Genomic DNA, 22,020 nt, shown 5'->3' on the forward strand with positions numbered 1-22,020 from the left:
TTTAAATTATAATAATAAATAGCAGCCTTTTTTCAGCTGCATGATGACAAATATAAAATATTTTACATTTATTGGAGGAACCCCTCCCTTCCTTTCATATTGCCGGGACAGAATCCGGCAAACTAGTGGAGTAGAAGGTGTCCAGCCAAGGAGGAATTGCTAATGGCTGCCACCTGTATAACCCTAGTTATGAAAGAGAAGGGTGAAAAGCATGCACTGAAATGCTCATAGGCTTGAAGGAGTGTTTATTTATCTTTGTATGTGTCAGAGTGGTGCAACTAAATATTTTGAATTAAAAAAATGATTTGGTTTGGGTCCGCTTTAAGGCTGTTTGGAAGAAATGCAATATGGTCTTGCACTCAGAAGTTTGACCTAAGAAAATCTGGGGTTTCTGAGCCTAGGCAGCTTTGGAGCATGACGAACAAAAATAAATTCTGGGTTCAGATATGGACACCAGTGAATAGACAGAAGCAGATATTTTCAAACATGTTAGAGTTTGTTTGTGACTATGAGCAGTGTTTATGATCTGTAATAAAGGGCAATTGCTTGACACAGTTATTGATCTTCTAGTGCTACGAGTAACTAGGGTATTCAGAAGATGCTTGGGAAAAAAACGGCATCTTCAAGTCTAAAGACGATAGCCTGCTTAGTTTGAAGCCTGACTATAATAATTTTCCTCCCTCTCTGACTTCAAGAGTTGTGCTAATCTCAAGTATCTCCAGGTGGTCACATGTATTTAAAGCTATTCAGAAAGTAGAGATGGAATACTCTATAGAACAAACGAAACCATCACCATTGATGTGCAAATGACGATGTTCACAAAAGCTACAATATCACCATTAAAATTAGCACTGTCCTTTATCAACAATGAAGTGTTACGCTTGCAATTTAACCCACGTTATTGGCTAATCCAAGCCACTTTCATATGACTGATTATTATACCTAAAAAAAATAAAAACTTTAAACCTTAAAGAAGGACTATGGAACCAAGTGAAGAGATTGTAAGAATGGTAAAACAAAATGGGACTTTGCATAACTGGCCTGACAACCAAAATCCAGAAAGCCAACAAACAGAACTGTAACGAAGCATTTAATTCTAATTCGTAGTTAGCTTATAGAGGACCTTATTCATATTTTTCAGACGTCATAACTTGAGGAGCTATTTGGTCAACCTTAAGGTGGCCACACGCCATACAATTTTAAAAATATCTGTTCAATTCAAGAATAACAATCATTTTTTTCTGACTGGATTGTAACAATTCAAAAATCTGACCAATGGACCACACACCTATGTTCAATTTTTCCCTAATCGTGAATACAATAATTGAAAGCTCAGAAGAAATTGATTGGAACCGTACATCAAGTAATTGACAATCCATCACACACCATACAATTCTTGATTAAGTTGGTCTGAAATTTCCAACATGTCCAATCTCCAAAAATAAAAAAAAGAGACATTCGATTGGATTTATCGAGTGAAAACTAAGAAAAGCTCTCGATTTTTTGGGACACCTGATCAAAATTATCAAATTGGTGTAAAATTTTGATCTTTTAATGGTATGGTGTGTGGCCACCATTAGGGCAACCTGTTATGGCACTAGCCATGGGAGACATGGAGAAAATTGGTGTGGGTTGATGTCATTTGTAGCATAAGTGACTGTTTCACGGGTACTGGATGGACAGTAGTACTGTTTGTAGCAGCTGCCATTGTCTGTTAATTGCCAGTTATCTTGTCAGGTCCGGCATGTGTTTAGGTGGCTGTGTAGATGGATGTCTGGGAAGGAGAATGACAAGTGGAGTACCTCTCTCATGGTTGTGTTTAATAGTTTTACATTATTTGGGCACTGGTCAGAATTTTGTATACTAAAAAACTTATATGGACATACAGCTCAGTAAGAGTGTTAGTTTGATGGTCAACAAAATAAGTGAATGAGCTCTCCCTATATTAGATTTAAAGTGTTTATATGCAGGTTGGAAAGTTTATTATTGTTATTCCATTATCTTGATAAGGCTCCATTATTATTAATATTATCATTATGTATTATATTTATAAAGCGCCAACATATTACGCAGCGCTGGACATTAGTTTTGGTTACAGACAATATTTAGGGGTGACATACTGCAAAATGACAATACAGGAATACAAGAAAACCAGATCACACAGCAGAGTATGAGTACCAGGTAATGCTTAGTCACTGGATGGAGCATGGAGATCACGCAGCACAGTATGAGTATCAGGTAATGCTTAGTCACTGGAGGGGAGCATGGAGATTACACAGCACAGTATGAGTACCAGGTAATGCTTAGTCACTGGATGGAGCATGGAGATCACGCAGCACAGTATGAGTACCAGGTAATGCTTAGTCACTGGAGAGGAGCATGGAGATCACACAGCACAGTATGAGTACCAGGTAATGCTTAGTCAGTCACTGGAGGGGAGCATGGAGATTAGGCAAGTTAGGTTCACTCAAATGCATAGTATGGGTGCACAGTAATGGGGGTGCATGATCAGGTAGGACACAAAAGGAGGAGGACCCTGCTCAAAGGCTTACAATCTAGAGGGAGAGGTAGGGACACGAAAGGTAGGGGACCAGAGTTCAGCTGTGGGTTTAGAGCAATTGTGAGGGGTGGTAGGGCAGAGTGAAAAGGTGAGTTTTGAGGGCCTTCTTGAAGGTGTTGAAGGAGGGGTCTGCCCTAATGGGTGGAGGTAGGGAGTTCCATAGTGTTGGAGCGGCTCTTGAGTATATCTGCCTACGGATGTAGGCAGATATACTAGCCAAAGAATTGCTTGTCAACAACACCCATAAATGTGTAAAAGCTTAAGCAGGACTAATAAATTTTTTTAGGGGGCTTGTGCATATTAGAGCCCATTAGATTGTAAGCTCCATTAGATTGTAAGCTCGCAAGGGTAGGGTCATCCTCCTAATGTTTACTGTTTTTGTAATAATATTTGTGCTGCTTGGAACTCTGCTGTACATTTGTTAGTGGCTGGATGGTGTAATGGTTAAGGGCTCCGCCTCTGACACAGGAGACCTTGGTTCGAATCTCGGCTTTGCCTGTTCAGTAAGCCAGCACCTATTCAGACCTTAGGCGAGTCTCCCTAACACTGCTACTGCCTATAGAGCGTGTCCTGGTGGCTGCAGCTCTGGCGCTTTGAGTCCGCCAGGAGAAAAGTGCGATATAAATGTTATTTGTCTTGTCTTGTCTAGTTGTATCTATGTTCCCCTTGTCGTCTTATTGTGCTTTGTAAAGCGCTGCGGAATATGTTGGCGCTATATAAATAAAAAATAATAATAATAATAATATACTAAAGAAGAAATAAAGGGTATTGACAACAAAAGACATAGGACTCAGTGGCCCATATGCAATTAACGTTTTCTCCTAGGTGATATTTTCAAACTTGTCAATAAAATGTTTTTTAAATCACCAGCAAGCAAAAAAAAATACTTAATATAGTTTTGATAGTCCGTTTCCACCTTCTTTTTCAGGTGCAAAGTGCTGAAAAGTTATTCTAAATAGAAGACGGGAAATGATCTCCAGGAGAAAACGTTAATCACATATGGGCCAGTGAGTTAACGTGCACCTCCAATAATGTAGGTAATGAAAGCAGCCATTACTGACGACTTAAAACGTACAATTTTTCCTTTTTTAAAACTGATCCTCTGTTAAAGAGACTCTGAAGCGAGAATAAATCTTGCTTCAGAGCTCATAGTTAGCAGGGGCATATGTGCCCCTGCTAAACCGCCGCTATTGCGCCGCTAAACGGGGGTCCATTCACCCCCAAACCCACCCCCGCAAGACTTGGTCGCAGACTTGGTCGTTCCTGGAGGCAGGGCTAACGGCTGCAGCCCTGCCTCCAGTCGCGTCTATCAGCGGCGCATCGCCGCCTCTCCCCCGCCCCTCTCAGTGAAGGAAGACTGAGAGGGGCGAGGGAGAGGCGGAGATACGCGCTGACAGACGCACGTGGGGCAGGACTACGTCGGTTAGCCCTGCCCCAACCAGGAAGCACTCTCCCGCTGCACCGAGGGGATTTGGGGGTGAAGGGACCCCCGTTTAGCGGCGCGATGGCGGCGGTTTAGCGGGGGCACACATGCCCCTGCTAACTATGAGGTCTGAAGCGATTTATTCTCGCTTCAGACTCTCTTTAAGATTACTTTCTGAATCAAAGACCTAAGATGACCGTGCAGATCAGGTGTTCCAATACTCTTCTGACTCTACTGATGTGCATACTTGTCTCAGGTGAGTACCGTAGTTCAAAGTTTATTTTCAAAAGATAGTCAGCAATGATTGTTTCCACTGACCCTTTTGTAACAGGAGAACTTAAAAATGATCAAGAGTCTTGATGACATATCTGGAACAAACAACATGTTAAAGGAACACTATCAAACCAAGTGTTCTAAAATGACAATGTACAAACAATGTCTAAGTAGCTGTGTAAACATTTTACAACTTTTTATGTGAAATATCAGAGGCAAAAGCTGTAATTCATTGTGTGTCGATTTTAGCTACGTTTGGAATGTCTCATTTGCGTATGTGAATTTCTGCAGTCTGACATGCTAAGAACAGTGTAATATTGAAGCAGAGTTGTATGTAATGGCTGTGGTATCAGGTTTCACACACTACAGTATTACAAATGTTTATGTTGCACATAAGATACATTTCCTCTGATTTCTCCAGGGAGCTCTCAGAGACAGGCAGTGAGGGCTTTCTCTCGTACACAAGGTTAACAGATGCAGTGTGAGGGAATCCCCCCTCCCTTCATGATATAGCCCGTCAGATTTTGGCCATCACTGAAGTTTGAAAGGAATTTGATAACAGTAAACAAAGATAATAATTCAAATGTATACACCAGTACTTAGCAGTACTTTCCAAACTATTCAAAAATATGTTAATCGATAATGTTCCTTTAACGTAGTAAAATTTTAGCTGCAACACTTGATCCGCAGACTTGGTTTGGGTCTGTGGCCTAAAGTATTAGAGGTACAGGATATCCAGTATATTGGCATTTGGAAATGCGTTTAAATAGAAATTAATATGACAGACTCTGTATCTCTCTCACTACAGGGTGACTGTAATTGTTTTGGCACTACTGTGTTACTCCTATGCTGAGGTATGATTTTTTAACATGCTTCATTTATTCTATTAGAACTAACCAGGTCACATACATTTTTATTTCAATTTTGGAAAGAGTGGACATGGCTTTCAAATTTATGCCAACATGGGCTCAAATTTATGCCCACTTAGTCACAAAAAGAGTAAGTGAATACAACATTGTTAATGAGGACACAGACAGCAGTGAAAGACTGGCAAAAATACTAAACCATCCTAAAAGCTTGAGTTCATTTAGGCCTAAAAGACCACTATCACAAAAATATCGTAAAATATAAAATACGCATACATACAAGAAGTACATTTCTTTAAGAGTATAATGCACTGTAAATTATTTTTTCCCCTATGTCTCTGTCACTTACAGTAGGCAGTAAAAATCTGACAGATCCTTTGGCCAGCTTTCCAACATGTTTGCACACTATTTTGACAGTTGGACTGAGCAACTGCTGTTCATAAAATGCTTTTGGGGAAAAAAGAAAATCCTGAAAATCCCCCGTGAGGAGATAGACTAGTCCAAAACCTGTCAGATCTGATTTTTCTGCCTACTGTAAGTGACAGGAACGTAGGAGAAAAATAATTAATAGTGCATTTTAACTTTGGCGAAATACATTTATTATATGTATGTTTACATATGTATTTTACATTTTACAATGTTTCATGATTGTGGTCATTTAAATATCTGATTGCATATTTTGATAGCTTCATCTAACTGGTCTAAATCACAGAGTAAATATAACACAATATAATACAACACAACATAAATAAAACACATGCATGGATTTATTATATGTATGTTTACATATGTATTTTACATTTTACAATGTTTCATGATTGTGGTCATTTAAATATCTGATTGCATATTTTGATAGCTTCATCTAACTGGTCTAAATCACAGAGTAAATATAACACAATATAATACAACACAACATAAATAAAACACATGCATGGATATTAAAGGTACTAAAGTAAATGTCCATATGACTGCGCACCCACATTTGGCTCTGGTTGCTGTGGTTTGACTGCTTTAACTAGATATACTTTCCAAGTAGGAACTGGTGAGGCTCTGATTAGATACAATGTTTTTGCATTAAGATTATTAAGTTTTATACAGTATTATAGAGGACTCGAGATTCATTCCCACTAGACACGTTTGTTTCTTTTTTCACTTTTTTTGCAACAGAGTCATCAAGACAGACACAGAGAATAGTCTACTACAAGCACCCTTCGATATTAGTAGACAATCAATGTTGTCATTGTTGGACAAAACTTTTGTTGGCAGAAGAACCTATTACCAAGATTTCAACAGTCTTATCCTATCACAATTCTTCTCAACAATACAAATGCACTGGGAAACAAATTCCACCTTAAACCCAACAGATAGAAACACGAAAACATGTACAGCTTAAGTGTTCCTGTTTATGTGATAGTCAGATTATTTGGCTGCACTGAGGAAAATCACATCACATCTACACATCCAACAGTACTCTTTAACGTCTCTGGGACGCTTTGGTAAAACCAGGTATAATGCCCGATTTTTACATTTTTCTGCTTTCTTTTTGGTCCATGGGGCAGGTGCTGTTTGGATGAACAGCAAAATGGTTCATGCCTCCTGTTTTTGAGACACTTCTAGAACTGAACAATACAGAGCTTCATATAACCGTACACACTAACAAAAGGTTCCACGGAAATAGCTACCTAGGTACATATATGTACTGCCCAGCTGTTTCCACAGGAACAGCTGCCCAGTACATATAATTGTATCCGGCAACACAACAGCCCTGTCTAAGGAAAAATATCACAACCTCACATTAAGGTCAACTCCAACAAAACTGATGTTTCAGGTATATCTTCATGGCTAGCAAATTCATTCACGTGCCGTTTTTCTTACATCTCGAGAACTTCACTGATTAAAAATGTACAGTAGGTCACCCAGTTTTTTCAAACTACCGTATCATGAAAGTTGTTTTAAGTCATTTAGAAGTTTAATTTTTAACAAACATTGAATTAAATAAAAATTAATTAAAAACAAGGGTTCTAGTCAATTGATTTCAAAGAATCAACTGAAACCCAATTGATTAATCGATTGACTTACGTACACATTTCATCTGGAATCTACTAAAATTTAGTAGTGTAAGTGCAATAAAAGGATCACTACTGCCCACTCAATGTCTGATGAGGGAGATTAATGATTGCTTGCCAAATTTGGTATACATTGACTAGTGTATGCCTAGCATTACACTCAAACTGTCGACAATCAGACTTAATCTAGTTAGAAAAAAACCCCTCAAAATTCAGCCGCTAATTGATTTTGGGTGACTGTTCAGTTAACGGCTGTTAAGGAATTTTTAAGACCTGCAGTTATCTCGGTCTTTATCTAAATATGGAAGCTTTATTAGTTCTATTATAATAACTGGACTTAATAAGAAGATGATACTTAGTCAACAGACATATCTGAACATGAGACAGGGCATGAGGTTGCCCTGGAAAATGACTGATTCCAACTTCTAGGGAAGGGAGATGGTGTCTTTTTTTATTTCAATGGTTACAGTAGACTAAAAAACATTTGGGGGTTTTGAGAATAGCTACCTCAAAGAAAAGACAATTTTAGAAGATGACAATAAAAATTGACTTTAACCAATTGAGACTATTTTTTACCAGTTTTGACTAAGTGGCTAATGGAACAAAATGATTCTGTTTTGTTCTGTATTAGATGTGTCTTAGTCACAGCTAAATGATTTATTGGGCATCCATCACATGGAAAAACTGTACATTGCCTTCATTATGGCCTTGTAGGACCGAGAGATACTACAGGAAGTCCAATCGGTGGAGTACCCAGAGATAAAGAAAAATAAACAACGACTTAAGCCACTCTTTCTAACCGAATGCTAAAAAAAAAAAAAAATCGAAAAAAGACTCAAAATCACACTGCTTCATTTCCCGGGTCTACGTCTTACCTGTGTGAATCCTCAAATGCACCTTTAGGTGGTGGGATGTCCTAAAGGTTTTTCCACAGTAGGGGCAGTCCTTCATGGCTGTGCCAAGGTTCCTATCCCTCATCATAGCTTGCTGCTGAGTTCCCACACATCTTCCAGTGTCGTCCCCCATATCTGTAACACAGAGACGATCACTTTCTAACACCACTTTACTCAGCAGCCGCTCAGTCACAGCGCAGGAGGCAAAGAGAACGCGGCCTGTCTGTATCATTAGTTCTGTCAATTCTGGTGATTGTGATTCTTGGGGATAATTTCATCTTTTTCATCATTATTTTAAGCAGCATATGGTATCTTAATAGTGAACGGAGTTACAGAAGAATAGAACCAGCTGCAGAGGCAGATGCTTGTAATTTTTTTTTTTATCCCCTCTACACGCCAAAGCCAAAAAGTTACAAAGGAAAAACTGGTTCGGTATGATCAGGTGATAATACTCTTTTGTGAGTTTGGCCACTAAACCTCTCGGGATTGAAGTGCAGCTCTACAGCTTTTGTGGACTAAAGAGTATCGATACATCTGCTAATGACATCTAACGCTTGAATGTGAAGCCGTGCAATGAGTTTCATTCTCTGCTTTGGGAGGGAACCTAAAGTAATGATGTGAAAAAAAAGAGGTCCTACTGCTTTCTTAGTTGAACATAGCTGTCGGCAAACACTTGAGAATCATCAAATGAAAGTAAAGATGGAAAAGTTCATTCATTTTTACATTTTTGAGTTCACTTAAAGCCTGAGTGAACTCAAAATGAAACATGGCAAATTCTACTAGAAATAAGGTTGGTAGGTGAATAGAAACAACGTATAACAGTAAAGCTGTGGGCAAAATACATTTTTCATTATTGAAATGTGCTTGCAAGCTACTTTACAGCTTCCTGTCTTTTGTAGATTTAGCTGGTGGGCAGGAACATTGGATATGATCATGTGACTCCCAAACTAGGAAGAAATAGCAGAAAACGTGGCTGTGGTTGGTGGCAAAAAGTGGTAACAGGAGCGGGACAAGGGTAAAGCATGAAAAAAGTCTGTGCATTCGTTTATATAGTTGCACATTTCACTGTCTATCATCTGTCTTTAGTTCTAAGCACCAGAGATGGATGGGAGCTTATGTGAAATCACTATCCTGGTTCAGCCTGCATACATTTGAAATTTACGGAAAGGGGAATTTCAAGACCTCACTTTTGGAGTACAATGAGTAGGGGGGTCTTGCATGCAACATTCTTAGCTAAAAGTCTTATTTACGTACTTATCATTCTTACTAATAGATATGTTTTCAAAATGTAACAATGTCAGGCTTAGCTGGCCTTTAATCAATACTTTCGTGCTATGATGACCACCATACCACAAAAATCTGGTAAGTTCCATTTATACAAGAACTTGGAAGCAGCAGAGTATTTATTGAAATTAATGTAGTTCTATTTGGTGGCTCATCTTAATATACCAAAGATTTACTTTTTTAAAGCGCAATAGGTTTTTTACCATCCAGGCATAATAAGCCTGCTGTACAAGCTGATAAGTTTTGAAAAATAACATTTCAATCTTGTGAGAAAGGCCAAAAACGTTTGTCTCAACTCCAACATTTCTACATACAGTGGGATGCAAATTCCTGTACAAATCGTTGGTTGTTCCGATAAAAAATGGCAGTTAAATATATCATATAGGAGACACACACAGTGATATTTGAGAAGTGAAATGAAGTTTATTGGCTTTACAGAAAGTGTGCAATAATTGTTTAAATAAAATTAGGCAGGTGCATAAATTTGGGCACTGTTGTCATTTTATTGATTCCAAAACCTTTAGAACTAATTATTGGAACTAATTGGCTTGGTAATCTCAGTGACCCCTGACCTACATACACAGGAGAAACCAATTATGAGAAAGAGTATTGAAGGGGGTCAATTGTAAGTGTCCCTCCTCTTTTAATTTTCTCCGAAGAGTAGCAACATGGGGGTCTCAAAACAACTCTCAAATGACCTGAAGACAAAAACTGTTCACCATCATGGTTTAGGGGAAGGATACAGAAAGCTCTATCAAAGATTTCAGCTGTCTGTTTCCATAGTTAGGAACATATTGAGGAAATGTAAGACCACAAGCTCAGTTCAAGTTAAGGCTTGAAGTGGCAGACCAAGAAAAATATCAGATAAATAGAAGTGATGAATGGTGAGAACAGTCAGAGTCAACCCACAGACCAGCAACAAATACCTACAACATCATCTTGCTGCAAATGGAGTCACTGTGCATCGTTCAACCATTCGGCGTACTTTACACAAGGAGATGCTGTATGTGAGAGTGATGCAGAGGAAGCCTTTTCTCCGCCCACAGCACAAACAGAGCCGCTTGAGGTATGCTAAAGCACATTTGGACAAGCCAGCTTTATTTTGGAATAAGGTGCTGTGGACTGATGAAACTAAAATGGAGTTATTTGGGCATAACAAGTGCGTTATGCATGGAGGAAAAACACAGCATTCCAAGAAAACACCTGCTACCTACAGTAAAATATGGTGGTGGTTCCATCATGCTGTGGGGCTGTGTGGCCAGTTCAGGGACTAGGAATCTTGTCAAAGATGAGGGACGCACGGATTCCACTCAGTATCAGCAGATTCTGGAGACCAATGTGACAAAGCTAAAAATGTGTCGGAGCTGGATCTTTCAACAAGACAACGACCCTAAACACTGCTCAAAATCCACTAAGGCATTCATGCAGAGGAACAAGTACAACATTCTGGAATGGCCATCTCAGTCCCCAGACCTGAATATAGTTGAAAATCTGTGGTGTGAGTTAAAGAGAGCTGTCCATGCTCGGAAGCCATCAAACCTGAATGAACTAGAGATATTTTGTAAAGAGGAATGGTCCAAAATACCTTCAACCAGAATCCAGACTCTAATTGGAACCTACAGGAAGCGTTTAGAGGCTGTCATTTCTGCAAGAGGAGGGTCTACTAAATATTGATTTCATTTCTTTTTTGTGGTGCTCAAATTTATGCACCTGCCTAATTTTGTTTAAACAATTATTGCGCACTTTCTGTAAAGCCAATAAACTTAATTTCACTTCTCAAATATCACTGTGTGTGTCTCCTATATGATATATTTGACTGACATTTTTTATCGTAACAACCAACAATTTATACAGAAAAATCATGACGATTAAAAAGGTTGCCTAAACCTTCGCAGCCCACTGTACATGAATATTTTAAGATATTACAAAATGGTAAATTTTTTAAAAAATGTCTAAATAATTAACCCATATTCGTCTGGAGTTACAGAATCCAACTAAGGGGAAATGTCGTATGATCGGCAGTAAAAAATTCTGCTCACTGCATATATTTGAATGTAGCACTAAAGTTCTCTTTGACTCCTCTACAGATTCATCTCCTTGCTGTGTGATTTGCCTTCCATAGAAATGTGACTATATATATGCACACACACACGCGCACCAAGCCAACCCTCACTCCCTAGATGGTCAAGATAAAAATGGGTAATTTTAAACAAATTGAAAAAAAATGAGTTCAAGAGAAGCAGTCACATGACACCCAGGCCGCTATGCAATTAACTTTTTCGCCTGAGTTTTCTCCTTGGTGATATTTTTAAGCATGTCAATAAAATGCATTTTAAATTACTAGCAAGAAAGAAAAAAAAATTCAAAATAATTTTGACAGCACTTTTCCCCCTTTTTGGAACCTTTTCATTTGCATAGTGCTAAAAATGTACTTTAAATAGAAGATGAAAAGTTATCTCCTAGTAGCAAACTTAGGAGAAAAAGGGAATTGCATATGGAACCCGATGAGCAACTGTCCCAAAATGCCAAGTAAGGCTGACAGTCTGGGAAACCTCTCCTGCAGCAGAGATCTGTAGAAGGAACCTTATGAACCTGCATAGCAGCATTCTTTCAGAAAGTGGCAGGAGCTGGACTATGGAAACGTGAAAAAATCTTCACATCGAAATTGAAATATATAAAGCGCAATTAAAGATTTTTTTTTTATTTAATTTATGAATAGTATGGAAGTATTTCCTTGTTCCTTCACCTTCTGTCCTTAAAGGGAACCAGAGACGTTGGGGGAAAGGATTTATACATACCTGGGGCTTCCTCCAGCCCCATAAGCCGGGATCGCTCCTACGCCGCCGTCCTCCGCTGCCTGGATCCGCCGGTACCGGGTCCCGTCATTTCCGCGAGTCGGACGCGGCCAATTTTCCTCATCACAGGGGCTCCCTCCATATACCTATGCGTGCGGCTGCATACTGCGCAGCCGCATGCGTACAATTGGTCGCGTCCGCCGGAAGTGATGGGGCCCGGTACCGGCGATACAGGAAGCGGAGGATTGCGGCGTGGGAGCAACCCGTGCTTATGGGGATGGAGGAAGCCCCAAGTATGTATAAAACCTTTTCCAATTTTTCCCTATCCTTCCTATCTGGTTCCCTTTAAGACCCCCATGTCCCCAAATTAAAACTGATCTCCTGGCGATAGTTATACAAACTAGTCAGAAATTCTAATTCTTCTCCACACAATTAAATAAATAAATAAACTACACAGATTTGTTTGTAGTTGTTTTTTCTCTTTTCACTCTTAAGCCCTTATTCAATTCTGTTTTTCTCCTAAATTTTCTCCCAGGAGGTATTTGTATACCTTATCAATTAAAAGCCTTTTAAGCAATACATTTTCACCTACTTTTTTGGTACTTATTCAATTACAGAGTGATAAAAAAGTATTTTAAATTGAACATGAAAACATCTCCTAGGAGAAAACTTAGGAGAAAAAAGGGAACGGAAAAAGTGCCTTAACTTCTCTGGCATTATGATTATTTCCAAATTTAGGGTCTTAAAGCCATGTAATTTTTTACAAGCTTTTAGGCCTCTTTCACAGTGCGAGATTAAAGTCGCACGTTTCAACAACATTTAACGCAGAATAACTCACTGCAATGAAAAATCAATGCCCCGTTCACAGTGCAGACGTTGCATTGGTGACTAACGCTGCATCTAAAGTGAAAGTGCTGCATGCTGTGCATTATACACGTTATTAGCTGCGTTGGACTGTTTGCACATGTTCAGTAATGACTTGGAAGCATACTTTTCATTGCCTGTATGCTCTACTGTATGCAACAATAACGGGGCATTAAGTTGCGTTGCAACTTTTTGGGGCGTTGCATTGTAATTTGCATTGCGACTTTAACGTTGCATCAAACCGCAACGTCCTACTGTGAAAGAGGCCTAAAACCCTAAACATAAAAAAAAAACATACCACAGAGAGATCTGCAACAGCTCCTAGATATAACTCACATAGGCATGGGATTACCGCTCTGAGCTGCAGATTTCTGTCTCAAGTCTGCCTCGGGATTACCGCTAAAGAGGTTAAGAATAGCTTTTGCACTTCCTATCTGAACAGGAAGCAATGGACATTCTCACAGATAAGAACACAAAACAGCCAGAAAACCCACTAAAATAGGATCTAACTTCTTATCATATTATCCAAAATAAAAATAATTGCTATTCTAGGAATTTAATTTGAAATCATTTATTTAAAAAAAAAAAAAAAACATATTGTATTTGCCTGTATGGGAGCAGAATCAGATACTGCCTCCGTATAGTTTGTACATTCCTGGCAATCTGCTTTAAAGGGACACTTAGGCTGGTTTCACAGTGGGACGTTACAGGCGCACGTTAGAGCAGCCAGTAACGCAGCCCACCGCACAGTAATGAAAAATCAATGGGGCTGTTCACAGTGCGGATGTTGCGTTACATTGTAACGTTGCGTCACAAGGCAACGTACTGCATGCAGTACTTTGGACGCGGCTGAGCCGCGTTAGACTGCTTGCACATGCTCAGTAATATTGGGGAGGAGCGGAGAGCGGCCAGGCACATGGCTAATTAATATGCACTGCACGTTATGACGTGCAGTGTTTACTTCCTGGAGCAGCCGCTCTTTGCGGCGATTGGCCGGCGGGACCACGTGATGCCGCATGCGCACAAGAGTGCGCATCACGGCATCACTGACGCCAGAGTGAGCTGCACAACGCGGCTCACTCTGACGTCCAAATCCAGCACCACCAGGCTTTGAGTTAGGGGGACGTTATGCGACCTTAACGCCCCCTCTAACGCAACGTCCTGGTGTGAAATTAGCCTTAAAGCGGAATATAACCCTGCATTTCAACTTTGCTCTAAAATATTATTTACAGCATATTATATGCAAAAAGCATTTTTTTTTTTACTAGACCAGCATTGGGAGGGTTAAACACAGAGGTTTAAAGTTCCGTGGAGAGATATGCAGAAGTTCAGATAGATACATTCTATTTAGTGAAATGTAACTATTGAGAAATGTTTACACACTCTTTGGCAGTCCTCCAAGCTCCTTCTCAGTCAGAGAGATGAGTCACATTCAACACTTAGATACATTTATGTAAACAAAATGTATCTCTTTTCAGCTTCGGATGCGTCTGCAGAAATCTAAAGGAACTTTAAAGCCCTGTGTAACCCTTCCAATGCTGGTCTAGTAAAAAAAAAAATGCTGGTTGCATATAATATACTGTAAATAATGTTTTAGAGCAAAGTTGAAATGCAGGGTTATATTCCGCTTTAAGTCAAACAAAAAAATGAGTTTTACTCACCTGGGGCTTCCAATAGCCCCCTGCAGCTGTTTGGTGCCCTCGCCGTCTCCCTCCAATCCTCCTGGCCCCGCCGGCAGCCACTTCCTGTTTCGGTGACAGGAGCTGACAGGCTGGGGACGCGAGTGATTCTTCGCGTACCTGGCCACAATAGCGCCATCTATGCTGCTCTAGCATATTTCATATACCATATAGCAGCATAGAGGGTGCTAATGTGTCTGGAAACGCGAAGAATCACTCGCGTCCCCAGCCTGTCACCGAAACAGGAAGTGGCTGCCGGCGGGGCCAGGAGGATCGGAGGGAGACGGCGAGGGTACCGGACAGCTGCAGGGGGCTATTGGAAGCCCTAGGTGAGTAAAACTCATTTTTTTTGTTTGACTTAAGTGTCCCTTTAAGAAATAAAATGCCGAAAGCCTGCATACAAGTGGTACAACAATGATTTTGAACCTGTGTTTATATTAATACCTTTCGTCTTTCACATTGCAAGTACTATTCTGCTCTTTTATTTGTTAATGATAACATTTCCACTATAAATAGAACAACCAAAACTAGTTCAACAAAAATATATAATATATATACATTTATTTTTTTCTAAAAAGTACAAAGAGATAAGTGACACTTTGGCCTGTAAGTAAGAGATATCCCATTTATAAAAACAATTAGCTTTTGTGAAAACTCAGCTAATTTCTCAGCAGCCAACAATCTGTTAGAAGGATCTGACCATAAATAAAATGTAAAAAAAAATAAAAATAAAAGTTCACCGTATAGCCAGTATCGATCATTAATAGCTTTCCAACTCTAGCCATTTAATTAATGGTGTTGCAGAAACATTACTTCATTGAATTGTCTCCGCCATATGTGTTGGAAAACGAATTCTATTGTTATCTTATCAATATTTACACAGCTGGAAAATTAACTAGGACTCGTTGGGGTGGGAAAAATAAATAAATAAATTAAAAGGTCTTTTATGCATGGACTAGATTTAAAAAAACAGCCCCAGTATTGTTATTGTAGACAAAAGAAAAATAGTACACAGTTAAAAAAAAAATATATGAAAATTAAATGTAAAAAAAAATAAATTTTCCAAGCAAGATATGACACTGTTATGATAAAAAAAAAGGAACAGAATAAAAAAAAACGCCAAAATTAGTAAATAAAAAAACAAATTTTCTAACTGTGATTTTACATTGTACAATGCGCTTGGGTGTACGTGTGCTTGGGTGTATACAGCAGCGCAACACCCAAATCTATGTGGATTCTGACATGTGTGAAAAGATAGTAAGATGCTAATGGGAGATTTAAAAAAAAAAAAAGAAGACCAAATGACAGTGAGTTTAAAGAGGATTTCAAATCTGAAAACACAGAATCGTGTTTGTACGCTTTCTTTTAATTTCACAGCAACTTTTATGGTTTAAAATAAACACATCCTGTTAGGCTGAAAGAAAAAAAGTATAATTATTCAAGCATTCCAACCAATCAGGAGCCATCATTCAATGCCAATAGGAGCATATAATTACCAACTATGTTAACTTATGTTTATCAGTTACTTCCTTATTCTATTTAAAGAGGAAATTTAGTAAAAATGACATAATTAATAAAAAATGATTATTTTTTTTTTACAATTTTCATTTATAGATTATTTAGTCAGTGTCTGCCCCATTGTAAGATAGTTCCTTTTCCTGGTTTACATTCTGAAATATATCACTGGTGGTGACATATTTAGTTCTGTCAGGTGATCTATACGGAATGTTTGTTACTGAGAGCTCTAGGCACAGAGGTAGATACTGCTCGCTTGGCAGTTGGAAAAAGCTGTTATTTCCCACAATGCAACGAGGTTCACAGACAACAAACTGTCAGGACCATGGTCATGACAGCACAATGTGGGAGGGGTTATACAACAATATCAGCCATACAGAAATCCCTGATTATCTAATTGAGAAAAGGTAAAGATTTCTGGTGGGAAAGGGGGTATTAGCTCAGTGCACAACCACCATGCCCATTGGAAAAAGCCAACAAAGTGTTTATGAGGTTCTGACACTTTCACAATCCGGAGCGAAACCAGATAAAAAATATATAATAAATTAAGGAAACACAGGCGACATCTAAACCAACCAGATACATTCACGCTATCCCAGTGCCGGAGGTCAGATCCATCATACAGCTACTCCATATGAATCTTTCATATAAAGGCCTGATGAAGGGCGCATCGTGCCCGAAACAAACTAGTGTCGTTGCTTACATGACGCAAGACTGCGAAACCGGTCGGGAAGGAGACAGGCGGCACCTTAATTGTCTTAGCTGTTGACCAGCACATACCTGCAAATTCATATCTGGGTTCCCAAAGTCTTGGGCCCGTATGTAAATTCTAATTCTTTTATCCTTTTATGATTTACATATATGGTTTTTAAATACATAGTTTACACTTAGAGTTGCTGTTTGTTTATTGTTTTTCATGTTAACCTTCTGGATACCATACCCGCTTGGATTGAGGGACTGGAGGTCGTGTGGATCCCCGGTGGACTGTGGCCCGTGTCTTCTATCATTGAAAGCGATGTATACAACCTTATAATGTGGGTTGTTTGGAGCTGGTAAGCCCCTTTTATTCGTTTGGGTGTTGGTGACTAGAAGAATATAGGAGGCCTGTATACCACCATGGTGAAGTCTTACAGACTGTTTATTATATTACAGTGTATTTGAAGGTCTGCACTGATTTGTACTATAAGCCTACACAATATATGCTCAAGATTTCCTCACTATATCAAACCAGAGGTCTTGCGCTTTTTTTAGTCTTATGAAGATTGGTTTTATCTTGAATATAACCCTTTGATGTCTTGTGATACTTATGAAGATTTTATCTCTGGATGAAGTTTAATATGAAAAGGATAATTTTTTGGTATTTTTGTGTCAATATTAGTAAATTAAGTCTTTTGCTACTGCAATAAGATGTTGGGGTGTTTAGAAGAATTACAAGTCCTCATAAAACATATTGAACATCTTTACTACTGGCAGGTGATCGCTGTGGAAGTTATCATTTATTGAGGGTTCGAAAGCCAGTAGTAAAAAAATAAAAATACTCTGATCTCCCAGAATGCTCTAGGCGAGAGGGGGGGGGGGGGGGGGTCGGGGAGGATTATGCATAATAAATAGAATAGGCTTAAGCTACATACACACATGGCACAATTGTCCCCCGTTGCTTGGCTACAAGAGACCAGGGAGCGACAGCTATCTACACGTCTCCCCAAAAAGGCAGAGACGCGGCGGAATCTGTCTGTGAATGGAGCATCCCCCAGCCGGATGCTCCATTCACTTGCATTGGGTCTCCTGTCGCTAGTCCGCATACACACGCGGACTAGCGACAGTTGCAGCGACAGCTGTTGTCGGCGATTGAACAAGTCAATCTCCTGGCAACAGCTCTGAGTAGCGACGGTTCGGGGCGAGCGCGTCATACACACGGGTGACCTGTCGCCACAACGCGCGCGTGGCACGTGGTTGCAGCGACAGCCGTACCCCGTGTGTATGAGCCATAAGCCTCAGTGTGAGGGCTTGACTATATGACCAATACACATCAATATACAGTATAGTTTAGCTTTGGAAGTGTTTCTGATACTGAAGCCAGGATATTTAAATTGGATCTGAGATAAACTTGTGCCCCTTATATATTTTATAGGGCGTTCCTCAAGCCAAATACTTTTTTTTTTTTTTGTTTTAATCCCCAAATTCCCTATGAACTAAACAAGCCTCACCCATAGCTAATCCAGTGCCTAGGCATTCTGAGACCCATGTAGCAAGGGCTTATGAGAGCTCAGTCTGGGGAGGAGGAGGCTTTTCCCGAAGGAGGAGAAGGTGGCGTTACCAGCTGGGAGCTGCTGAGATTTCAGAGGCAAGGGGGCATAGAGGGAGACGAGAGGAGGAGAGGGGAGTGGAGTTATCACAGGCTGAGGGGAGAAGATACAGAGCAGCTTGTCTGTGTAATGATGACAAGCAGAACATGGCTGCTGTCATTGTATCACAGGAAGAAATAATTATATACTGTTGAAGCCGTTTGCAGCCGAATTTACTGTGTAAACTATTTAAACTTTAGATAAGATATAAAGGCAAGTTGCTTGCTATAGTTAGTTTTTCATCTCGGATCCACTTTCATGTAAAATTATTTACTGCGTTCTACGTTATAGGTCATTATTCCTGGTTATTACTATTTAAATGTTTCTGTTCAGATATGTTGGATTGCATGTAGCGGTATGCTTCCTGCACACCTATGCACTGTATATATATTATCACTCTTCAGCAAAGGTCTTAGATGTAAAAACATAAAGAGAAATAAATAATCGTAGATTGAGCCGTTTTCACAACTGCTGAGACCTCTATGTCTATAGATGTCATGTTTTGAGCCTCTTGTACGGCCTGCTAAAGGGGACAAGGGCACAATAACACTGACTTCATTCCTCGTAGACCTCACAGACCTCAGGCGCGGTCCCACCTCTTTGCTCACGAGAGATGTTTACATAGAGTTAATTTTCAGTAATAAAATTACATAAATATGGTGTACACATTCTAAATCTTCCTACGACACGGTTTACAAACAGACAAAGTACAAAAGGCCACACAAACGAAGTCATTTAAGTGTTTGAGGAATTGTTTATGAGATGGCCTCATTAAAAGTCTTGCGTGTTTATAATAACCAACTGCGACTTGCCTCTTTATTCTTTAGAAAAAAAAAACACAAAAAGAAAAAAAAAGATTAACTTTTTGACTTCTGAAAAGTGTTTTTTTTTTTCTTCCTAGACTGGGGTACACTCCTCATAGCTGGGATTTGTAGTTCAGCAAACAAATGTAGGCTGCATGTTTTCTAACCAAACCTATCGCCATGGTGCAACTAAATTGAAAAACGTATATATTATTTTCTGATGTGGATTTTTGAAGTTTTGAATTTTCTTTCCTGCCCTTTGTGTTAATGATACAAGTCTTCTAGCCCAGCGACTGCAAGTGAAATAAGTTCTAGAGCCCCCATATGTACATACGTGGGTGGTCAGGAGTCACAGCTTTTCTCATAAGCTCCTTAAGAAACCTTTCATCTGAAGCTTGTGAATAAAGACCTCTGGAATCTGATATACTATAGGGAGCCAAATGTCCCCAGTCTGCATCCCTGAGAGGACTCCCTCTTTATTGTCTGCATTGTAATATACCCCTTACATTGGGAAGTGGATGTCGGCTTTTTTTCTTTTTAAATAAAGTTGACTTCTAGGTAAATCTATAAAGAGTGCAGTCTACACACATCCATAAAATAGTGTGTGTATATATATATATATATATATATATATATATTTTTTTTTTTTTAAGTATTTTATATAGTGCCAACATATTACGCAGCCCTGTACAGAGTATATATTACCTAATATATATCACTAACCATACCTCTCAACTTTTTGAGATGAGAAAAAGGGACACTTAAGCCACATCCCTGGCCACGCCCTCACCACGCCTTTAGTCACGCATACAATAAAGATTTCATAAGAAACATAGGTTGTTTTATAATTTAAACCACACTGGTCCTTTCTATCCTGGTTCATTTTCTTTCATATTAACATTTTAAAATAAGTAATATAACAATTTAAAGGTTGGGAATAAAGTTTAGAGTCAAACACATTTTTAGTATAGGAATATATTTACATAGAAAGAGGGACAACGTCCTGAAAGAGGGACAAATGAGGATGAAAAAGGGACAGAGGGACAGGGCTCCCAAAAAGGGACTGTCCCTCCGAAAAAGGGACAGTCGGAAGCTATGCACTAACTGTCCCTCAGAGGGACTTACCATCTAGTCCCTACCATAGTCATATGTCTTTATCGTGTAGTGCATGTATCATAATCTAGGGCCAATTTAGTCGGAAGCCAATTAACTTATCTGTATGATGTTTTTGTAATGTGGGAGGAAAACAGAGTGCCTGGAGGAAACCCAAACAGACACAGGGAGAACATACAAACTCCTTGCAGATGTTAACCTGGCTGCGGACCCAGCGCTGCAAAGCGAGAGCACTAACCACTACGCCACCGTGCTGCCCATATACATATCTTTGTATTTTATTTGTACAAAAACCACAAGAACAGATTTTTTTATCACTTGTGAAAAGGGCTTTTGATATCTTTGTAGTGTGTTTCAGAATATGCATACGTCTACTCAGTCAGTATTAGACCACTTACAGGGCAACCTACGTAGATGCCTAAGGCCTGTTTGGTGTACATGGGTGTGACTGCCTTCTCCAATGGGCCTCTGCCCCTCTGTCACCAATTTAAAAAGGCCAGGAGGCAATCTTCTACCTTGCGTTAGGCCCCACTTCCCCTTTATCCACCTCTAAACAGTCCAGCCTGACTGAAATGCAGATGATGGCAAAAGAGTGTACTTCCCCTCTCTGGTTCTCTACATGATGCAGATGGACCAATGAGGGAGCAGGGGCCTTGCACAGATTCTGCTACAATAGGCAAAGCAGACAGCTAGATGTGGCTCCTGAGCTGTGGAAGTGGGGAGGTTTCCTGTAAAATGTATACATGGAGTTCAGTGACTACTATTACATCCTGCAATTTTTAAAGAGAACCAGAGACGAAGCACCCTCATGTATTTTATTACATTTATCAGAGGGAACATGACCGTAAACACCTACCCTGCTTTTAGTTTCATTCTTATCTGCTAAATGAGTCTATTATCAGCTGTGATAAGAATCCCTGACTGAACCTTCAGTCTAGGTTTGACCTGGAATCATTATAGCTGAGTCACTCTTCTGTAGAGTCTTTTCAAGCCCAAGCCTGCCCCCTCCTGGCTCAGATTTCCTGCTTTGCATACTGATAGCTCTGATGACATGGGAGGGGCTGCTGCTGCTGCTGAGAGAGAAGTGCTCTGCCTGCATAGATACTGATAATGACTGCAGTTTCATTCCTATGAGAGAGACTTCCTACAGGCAGCTGCACATCATACCAAAATGAAAGCACACAGATGAAAGGCTGCAGCAGCCTTTCTCATATAGCCTAGATAGCAGCCTAGTCTCATATAGCCTAGACAGCACATCCAGAACAACTCATAACCCGGAAGGAGAAGGGATATGAGCCGGCAGCCATATTGGATTTTTCCTGGAGCAATAATGAATAAAAAACACTAAAAAAGGCACACCAGAGAGGCAAAATTATCAGGTAGAGCATTTATTTTTTACAAGCTATCAACTGATATGTTTAATTTGTGTGAAACGTTCATCTCTGGTTCCCTTTAACTAAAAGTTCGCCCGCTTGTAGGCAATGAAGATGCCCGCTGAAGAGGCACTTGTGAATGGACCATACACACGTTAGTAAATATGC

General features: G+C 39.6%; 1 protein-coding gene across 8 annotated transcripts in view; it reads right to left on the bottom strand.

Moving 5' to 3' along the window:
- ZNF536 (zinc finger protein 536) overlaps positions 1 to 22,020 on the bottom strand; it is a 576,810-nt gene that overhangs the window by 35,363 nt on the left and 519,427 nt on the right. For 7 of the 8 annotated variants that reach the window (XM_068261011.1, XM_068261010.1, XM_068261013.1 and 4 more), the window contains one exon: positions 8,064 to 8,216. The exons of the other annotated variant lie outside the window; for it this stretch is intronic. In XM_068261011.1, coding sequence (XP_068117112.1) covers positions 8,064 to 8,216 — 153 coding nt within the window. The remainder of the gene's footprint in view (positions 1 to 8,063; positions 8,217 to 22,020) is intronic. 8 annotated transcript variants of the gene reach the window in all.

Source organism: Hyperolius riggenbachi, chromosome 11 (assembly GCF_040937935.1).
Source record: "Hyperolius riggenbachi isolate aHypRig1 chromosome 11, aHypRig1.pri, whole genome shotgun sequence".
NCBI classification, from domain to species: domain Eukaryota; kingdom Metazoa; phylum Chordata; class Amphibia; order Anura; family Hyperoliidae; genus Hyperolius; species Hyperolius riggenbachi.